This window comes from Trachurus trachurus (genome assembly GCF_905171665.1).
Source record: "Trachurus trachurus genome assembly, chromosome: 7".
NCBI lineage: Eukaryota > Metazoa > Chordata > Actinopteri > Carangiformes > Carangidae > Trachurus > Trachurus trachurus.
This window is the reverse complement of record NC_139901.1, coordinates 465,529-474,501: the sequence shown is the minus strand read 5'-3', so window position 1 is coordinate 474,501 and position 8,973 is coordinate 465,529. Positions and strand designations below refer to the sequence as shown.

Here is an 8,973-nt window from a genome sequence, read left to right as displayed (position 1 = left end):
AGCTGTAGTTAGATTATATGAGTGTCAAACTATGTAACGTGTAGTTTTTGTAGTAAGGAAACCAAGAAATCGACTTCCCTGAACCAATGAACCAAACACTCACGTGCTGAAAACTGCAGTTCCTCAAATGACCACTTGATGCTGGTTCCAAAAATGAGTGAAGTACTGATTGTAAAAAGGCATATGTACAGCAGAAACAGGCCTGTTTACAGTCTGGCTCAAAAATAGTTTTGGTCTTGATGACTCTCTCATCATGAACTGGGGGATTGTTTATCGAACACATCTGGTTACACTTGTCAGACTGTTGTGTTTTTGTGTTGTGTTACACTTGTCACAGTTAGGCATAAGTGAGGAAATTGCCACTTTGAGTGACAGGTGAGTGAGCAAACGACCGCCACAATCTGGCGTGCACAAAATATCAACCCCCCCACACACCTGACCTCATCAGGCAAGGATTAGGTAGAATTAGGTTCTGCCAAGATGGCGACAGCATGGAAGGCCACTCTGAGTTTCAGAGTGCTCCTCATAAATATGTTATACAGTGTATAAGTGAGTGACACAAAAAGACACTGAGAGCTCAGAACACATGATTTTTGTTTCACCTTTATTTTACATCATTTCACTCACAGGGTCATTTGCTTCCATTGCAAAGAAAATTGAGCCCTAAACTAAAGTTAAAGCACATCAGGTCACATGACTTGTTCCTTGTGGCCTAAGGCTTGATGTGGTCCAGAGTCCTGTGGAAGCAGGTGGTGATGCTAACTCTGCATCCAATCCTGTATGTCACTGGCACTGCTACCCAAGCAGCCATGATACTGTTTCATAATGTTGCACTGTTGTCTTTGCTCAAACTGATACACAAGATAGAAAACAATTGGAAACAACCTGATAGCTGATAACTAAGGACTTCCCTAATGACTAAGACACCAGGACTGTAATGATAGGTTCATGTTAGGGAATGCATCATGTTGGGTCCCCACAAATATAGTAAAACAAGGATGTGAACATGTTTGAGTGTGTGTGTGTGTGTGTGTGTGTGTGTGTGTGTGTGTGTGTGTGTGTGTGTGTGTGTGTGTGTGTGTGTGTGTGTGTGTGTGTGTGTGTGTGTGTGTGTGTGTGTGTGTGCGTGCGTGGGTGCGCACGTGCGTGCGCACTGTGATGCTGAAACATGGGCTCAATAATGTGCAGTTGTAAACATTTATTAAAACAGAACAAAGTTACATCCATTTTAAATAAATATACTTGTCGGCCACAAACAATATTCAATAAATATTAGTAAATAAATAAATATATATTTTGGTAGAGACGTTGCAGTAGCAGAGTTGAGATGGTAAGACTTCATCTTCACTTTGGATCTGCAAGAGAACAAAACAGCAGCTCTGTTATTAATATTAATATTTTCTCATTCACGTCATTGATAGTACAAATGTGTGTATTATGCATTCACAATCAAGACTTTAAAAGACAATATGAAGGGGAAACACGTAGAGCTTTGGTGGTGGATTTTGTATAGCTAAACTCTTTTTTTTTTTCAATTGGGTCGTCTTTATTTAGACTAAGTTTAGTTGTTTGTTTTTTTTGCAGCAGCAGCAGGTGCAAATCAAGATATGTCTGTCAGTGCAGACAGCCAAACAAAATACAAACATATAAAGATATACACATATACACATGTATAGCTAAACTCTTCTTAATTTCTTGGCAACCATTAAAATCATTTTTCATTTCGTGAGTTCAACCTGCATCTACCTGGGGGCTGTTGTTTATTCAAGTGCAGTCACTGTGACTTACTGTATCTTCCCACAGTGTTGCAGCCCAGAGAACTCATGGAGCCTATCCTGTCCATCCGTCGGCCGAAGCAGCCGGAGGGCCTCCTGGATGAGTCGTTGCGGACGCTCTTCAGGTTCTTGGCAGAGAGGAATTCTTTGATTGCGGCCTCGTCCAATCCAGTTTGTGGCTGCTCCTCTACATTTAAACTATCCAGACCATCCTGCTCTGTGGAGGCTCTCTGGTCCACCTCAGTCTGCTGCTCTGACACCGAGTCCTCCAGTCTGTGAAGCAACACCTGCAACATCCACATGAGCAGAGTCAGTCTACAGTAATAAGACCAATTGAAGCATCTGAAATGTTTCAAAGTGTAGATCCAAACAAACACAGTTAACTAATATTTACTTCAAGTTTAATTTGTTGACAAGGCAACTGCAGCATTAAACATCAAATTATTATATTATATCTTAGAGCACTAATTTATATAAAATCACACTTGGAGAAGAGACGTAGAGAATATGCATCCTCATACAGTCTTGCTGTGTCTGTCCCAGAACTGCAACTTTCCACACTCTAGTTTCACACTCACTCATAGGAGACTCACCTTTAAGATGTCCATGTCAGTGTCAGTCAAGCCTGTGCTGATGGGATACGCGCTGATCAGCTGCAGGTTTAGGATGAGGAGGAGGCCGCAGAGGGGAGTGGGAAACAGATGCATCTTTTTCCTGTGGGTTCCTGTTGGATCCTGTCAATGTAGTGGATTGATGCTCTTTGGTTTCTTTGTTCCTGGGATGCTGAAGCCCAAAGCAGCAGCCTCTCCTCTTTTATACTTTAGCCTGATACACGTAGGTATGCTAGGAATTGTACTGGCATTCCTGACACCTGATTCTGATAACAGGAGCTGTCGGAAACTGCTCCTTTTAAAGCTCTGTCTCTCAGATATGGGACATTAGTATGACATAGCTGCTTCCATAGGCTACTTGGTTTCAGAAACATACTCCAACCCCCTCCACACGGGACATTGTTGTTACTGAGCTACGGGAAGTAGTAAACTAACTGACAGCGTGACAGTGTTACTATATTAAGGAGTGTACGTGATTGTGGTAGGGTAGCCTACTGGTAGCCTAAGGAGGAACCTATTTCAGACTGTCAGTCTGCTGAAAGCTCCTCGAAAAAGACACAACGCTTAACTCAGTGGCGGCCTATGACCTCTGACCTCTGTGTAAAAAAGCAAGAAAAAAAATCAGATAACACGAATATTACTATCTGACTGACACTCAACAATCCACCACGTCAGTCAGATAATATATTTTCAGATTATTATAGAGATCTGCACCAAACTGTATGAACTCATAGATCAGATCATAAATACATTTGATTTTTACAACCAGGTCCAATCGTTATCTGAGTAGCTGATGAAAGTGTCAAAATGTCAACCATTTCCAACCACTTCCACATCATGGACCAGTTTTGGAAAGATTCATTTTTCATATCATATCGTCATATCGTCACGAAGACAGTTGGTATCCATTTGCAACCGTTATATGGACATGCAGTGCTGCACGGAGCCCCGCTGTAACTCCGAGAAGGCACGGAGGACTCTGAAACTTCTCCCAGCCCTTAAGCCTACCACACACATAAAGATAATCGGGCTGATTTTGCCCCGATTTTCCCCCTTCCGACCAAAGACAAAAATCGGCCGATTATCTTAAGCTCTTAAGATTATTTTATGAGATTCTCTTGTAGTGTGTGGTGTGTTAAGAGTCAAAATTCTCCCGACAATCGGCTCGGAAAACGTTCAGCGCCGATAATCGTAAATATTAAACATGTTCATTATTTACGATTGTCGGGGCTGACAATATATGGATCTCTTTCTGAGTTTTCTGACCGGAGGGTCAAGATTCTGAAAAATCTTGATGTGTGTGGTGTGCTGTGTTTGGAATATCGCAGCACACCACACACAATACGATCAAAACTGTTCAATCACAGATTTTTTATCTTCATGTGTGGGGTCTCTCACGGATAAAAAATCGGTTGAGATTTATAAAATCTTTATGTGTGTACCAGGCTTTAGTCGACATGAGGGTGAGTAGCTAATGAGTGAAATTTTAATTTTGGGTGAACTATCCTTTTAAATCCCATTAATTCTTTTTTATAGTTAATTATTAATATTTTGGTATTTATATTTTACTAATTTGATAGCCAATAACCCTCTTAGAATTCCCTATATTTTGGTGCTTCCGCGTGAGCCATCTTATTATTTGTGTTTTATTAGAGCAGGCTACAGCCCGTGTGACGCATCTCAATATTCATCTTATAGTTGTGAGAAATCATAACATTAATTGGTGCCCCTGTGGGAGGCATCATAACATTCTTAATAAATTATCGTTATAGTTGTGCCAGACCACAACATAAATGGTGCCCCGTTGTGAGGCATCTTAATACACTTTTCTTAGTTGTGAGAAATCACAACAATACAGAGCCATTATAGGATGGATCACATTACCTAATAACATGAAAAATATTAACTCAAAACACATTTTTAAAAAGGTAGTAATAGACTAAATAAATGTTAAATAAATTGTAAATTTAATGAGTAAGAGATATATAATGTATAATAATTTATTATAAGAATTTATTTGTAGGTTGAACTGTTGTGGTAATATAATGTTATGTATGATGTATTCTTTGTACAGTACCTAATAATGTAGTTTAGACTACACAGTTTGCTGTTTGTGTATATGATGAGGTGTTACAGTGATCTGTAAGAGTGATGAATGTGAGTATGTACTACGTTCTTTTTAAAAATTGCATTGGGGACCCCAGGGAGAATGTATCAGCTAATGGGGATCCTATAAATACAATAAAAATCCCATTGTCCATTTTATTCCATGTTGTAAACTGTTTTCCTGTCTGTACACAGCATCGACTGCATGTCTGCCCGTCTCTCACCCTGAGGTTTCTGCTGTTTTCCCTCAGTGGATGTGAGGACAGAGGATGTTGTAATGATGTTGAGTAAAGCCCTTTGAGACAAACTGTTTGTAAAAATGGGCTATACAAATAAACTAGCCTTGTCTTAATGTGGTCTTCATCAATTTAAGCAGCACAAATCAAGTTCCTTGTCACAAGTCACCAGCACTGTCCCTCTATCTGTCAGCTCCCCCTGTAAGCTGTCAAACTTTTGAATGGTTCTCTGGCTGTGCTGTCATTCAGCACTGTGAAGTATATGTGACCCACCTCCATCCCTCCTCTACTGCTGCCATGGTGACCAGACCAACTCCAATCAAACCATCCAATCAGAAGTTCCCCTCAAGTCCCATCCCCGAGCTCCATTCCTTATCACCAACCAGTGTCTACACTCCAGAGGAAGATTCCAATAATTGGAAGGAGCTTAAACCTATGGATTGTTTCCATAGTGACCTACTACTAGCTGCTATGGTCTGTTATGTTCATGTTTGGAAGGTTGAGGCTTGTTTTATTTCACATATTGCATAGTCACTTACATCTATGTGCATTCTTCATATGTCTCCTTTATGTTTTTCTAGTTCAACAATTACTTTTGGTTAATTACTGCTGTTGCCCACAAGTAACAACATCCAATCATAACAGGTCAAAGCAGCAAAGACTATTTCACTTTCACTTAAATACCCATACTCCCTTGTGTGCAGCCTGATTGAAGTGAAGCTAACCTGGCACATACACCGGAAAAATGTTTCTAGCATCTGCATAGTTTAGTGGTGTTACTCCCCAGTGAACCGATTTCTGCTAATAATGAAGATAGTCATCAGTTTCATTCATTTCTGTTGAGTGTCCCATGGAAATGTTTAATGTGTCATTAATGCGACAGATTTAACTACAGCTTGTCAGATAAAGTTACTGGACCTAAAAAACAATACATGTAAAGTTGACATGTATTGTTTTTTACCTTTTCTATATTAAAAACAAATTCATAGTCTCATATACGTTATAAACAATTCCCTGTTAATTCTTATAGCTACTATACAGCTGTCAGATAAATTGGTGAGGGAAAAGTTGACATGTTTCTTTTAGGGTGTCCACCGTCCACTTTCCAAAACTGTATGAGAATAGAGTATGTTCTTTACTCTTTATGCTTTCAAACTGTGAAATCATCTTGTTATCAACATTATTCATGTTTTGTCACAGTAGGAGTGATATGTGTTTTTCTTAGGTGGCTTTACACACACATAACAAAGGTTTATGCTCAGGTCTAAGCAGTTGTGCACAGAATATGGTTTTGCATAGACTTCGCAGTAACAGGAATACACGTTGGAGCCAAAAACCTATTGGAGGACGGATGTTCCAGCAGCTGAAGGTGATGATGTGTGTGAGCTGAATTCAGTGGTTCCTGGTCCAACACACTGGTTGATTTCATGTGCATGTATAATGACAGTGTATGTAAAGTAGCTGCTTTCAGCTGTGCCCAAGAACCAAAGCACAGACTCAGATATTATGCAAAATAATTATTTTACTAGAATACAATCTATAACAAGGCAACTCTACTTTCTCCAACATAAAAGAATAAATAATAAATACATTTACAATAATTTATTGTTTAACAGCTCACATATGAAAAAGAAATGACAGTTCTGAGTGAGAACCATGGGCAGAGGGGACTGAGTATCCGGCCTTTAAAGTGTCAAAAGGTCAAAGCTGTGTGAGTGTGAGACGAGCTCCGGTGCTGGTTCTGGTCTCGGTGAAGGTCCACGCCTGTCGACACAACATAAACACATCACTACAGCAGATTTAAAGAGAGCTTTATTACAGATTGATGTCTGGATTATCCCCAACTGCAGCTGCCCAGATGTTCTGTGGTTGTTGTTGGTGTGATGAAGCAGCTACAGCTCAAAACATTATCTTTGTAGAAATGAACACAACCTGTTCCTAATACATTTTCATTAAAGCATAGTTAACTAAAATGAATCATAGAAAGCAATTTATGGAGAATTGCAACGGTTTTAAAAACATGTTAAATTCAGACACAATGTTGGTTTTCCTTTTTTATATCTAATCTGTAAATTTGTTAAAGATTTGCACTATAAATGAAACACTGAAATATATGCATGTTTCCATTGTGTAATATTTTTTTTTTAAATCACATGTTTGAATGTATGATATCTGAACGGAGCTGAACTTCTTGCAGAGGGCTTTTATGTATTTATGTACTTTCTGATACACATATGTAATTGTACCTATTTAGATTCATACAAATACTAATGGTATTGTGCATGTTTGTTTGTTTGTTTGTTTTCTTTTGGCATACATTTGTTGCATGAATATGCATCCATTCCAAAGCTTGTCAATATATGGGATATTGGTATTATACATACAGATATAAAGAAAATTGGTAGTCTATATTAAAAACAATAAGGGAAATGTAGAGAAGGAAAAGTATGTTTTAAATATCTTAAATGCATTACATTCAGGTTATATAATATTATATATTATATTATAGTATCAATTACAATGGTATTACAATGATATCAAGCATATATCCACATATAGATAATAGGTATGGATATAGAAATACACATAGGCCTATCACCTCTATGTAATTACCATTATGTGCAATAACCTGAGTACAATGCTGTACATAACTCTCCATATGAACATCAATCTTTTATATTGACAGTGTAGGGTTCTATATTTTGAATATGTCAGTTATATTAGGTTATTATATTATTCTTTAATCATATTTGTTTATGTGGAATAGAGCACACCAATATAATGATTTAAATACTATTTCTATTTATTTATTGTTATTATTAGTAGTAGTATTTATTTTATTTTATTTTTCAATTTCTTTGCTGTTGTCTGCTGCTGTAACCTTGTGAATTTCCCCACTGTGGGACGAATAAAAGATTATCTTATCTTATCTGATCTGATCTTGGTATGGGCATATTTAATATATTACACTAAGGGTTTTCCCTTTAATAGCCTACCACACGCACCGCTCTAATGCCCCTCCTGTATTTACCTGGGAATAAAAGCCTGGTGGTAGATTTGATATGCTCTCACCTTCAGGACTACACTGACAGTGATGTAGCCTACCTGATGTAGAAACGCCATCCTTTTCTTTTCTTTTCTTTTCTTTTTTAATCGTATGTTGACATCGATGAAAAGCCCCCATTAAAGCAGATTCCTCTGTGGTTCTTACCTTCAGCAGCCCAGCCCGCTGAACGAGCCGATTCTCTCCAGCCGGACCCCGAAGCAGCTCCTCAGCCCACCCTTCTTGTACCGGCTCCACGAGCGCTTGGAGGTCCTCATGAGGTCCTTGAAGAGGCGCGCCAGGGCGTTCTCTTTAACCGCCAGAGCCGAGTTCCTCGGGTCGGCCGAGTCCCACGACTGGAGCCCGAACAGCGACTTGTCCGTGTCTCCATCTCTATCTCTGCCCTCCACCTCCACTTCTTCTGAGGAGAGAAACGGCGCCGCGTTGACCTCCTCCTCCAACAGCTGCTTCAAACTCTGTGGAGGAATAAAGACTTTTACACCTTACTGCATGAACACACTGACTCCAGCTGCAGGCCACAGTGATGGAGCAGGTGTGAATCAGCACCAACACACAGCACAGTGCAGCAGCAGCAGCAGCAGCAGCAGCAGCAGCGTGAAGCAGCAGGTGAACCTGCAGCTCAACCTACCTGTAGGTCAGAAACAGGTTTGGCTCCAACGAAGTTAAGCAGCAGCAGTAGAGACAAACAGCAGACTGAGACATTTGGGTTCATTTTCTTTTGAAGTTTTTCTTTTTTTTCCCCCTTTTCAGTACAGATGAGCTCGTGCGCTGTCAGACCTCTGCTCCTCAGCCTCGCGCTCCTCTGACTCTCCATCCGCGCGCAGGTGCTCCTTTATACAGGAGCATTCCGTCACGAGGTCTGACAAACTTAACGGAGCGTGACTAATGCTTCTCCACGTGGGAGTGTAGACTAACCTGGGTGCTGAAATCCAGGACTGGAAGTGTCCACAGGTCCCAACTCCTCTGAACCTGAACCTGTCAGACCACAGGACTGAGGACTCTGAGGTGTCCACAGGAAGACTGCAAACCAGCCCAATATCAAACTGAAACTGAAACTAGTTGTAATCTGTCTGTTGGCTTTAATAACTGGACTTTTTGTCAAGGCATTGCCATATTTTTCTTTCAGTGTATTGGGACTTACTGTGTCCCAACAGTGGCTTGGATTTGAATCTGACTCATGA

At 39.9% G+C, this 8,973-nt stretch overlaps 2 protein-coding genes across 2 annotated transcripts; both read right to left on the bottom strand.

Annotated features, from left to right (window-relative positions):
* Positions 1-1,774: 1,774 nt before the first annotated feature.
* Positions 1,775-2,482, bottom strand: nppb (natriuretic peptide B; the record flags this gene model as incomplete). The annotated part of the gene is made up of 2 exons (XM_083975688.1): positions 1,775-2,062; positions 2,369-2,482. 2 exons carry the CDS (start codon positions 2,480-2,482, stop codon positions 1,775-1,777), a joined length of 402 nt encoding a protein of 133 aa, XP_083831814.1.
* A 3,812-nt stretch (positions 2,483-6,294) lies between these two features.
* Positions 6,295-8,767, bottom strand: nppal (natriuretic peptide A-like). The gene is made up of 3 exons (XM_083975180.1): positions 8,421-8,767; positions 7,940-8,247; positions 6,295-6,492 (listed from the first exon to the last, which is right to left on the bottom strand). The coding sequence occupies exons 1-2, from the start codon at positions 8,604-8,606 to the stop codon at positions 7,942-7,944; spliced, it is 492 nt and encodes a 163-aa protein (XP_083831306.1). The 5' UTR covers positions 8,607-8,767; the 3' UTR covers positions 6,295-6,492; positions 7,940-7,941.
* Positions 8,768-8,973: the final 206 nt, after the last annotated feature.

What these genes read in the sequence shown, in the direction of transcription:
- nppal (XM_083975180.1), bottom strand. Translation starts at nt 8,606, where the DNA reads ATGGAGAGTCAGAGGAGCGCGAGGCTGAGGAGCAGAGGTCTGACAGCG. An exon ending in AACCTGTTTCTGACCTACAG is followed by an intron (nt 8,248 to 8,420) that starts GTAGGTTGAGCT and finishes ATTCCTCCACAG; the next exon opens with AGTTTGAAGCAGCTGTTGGA.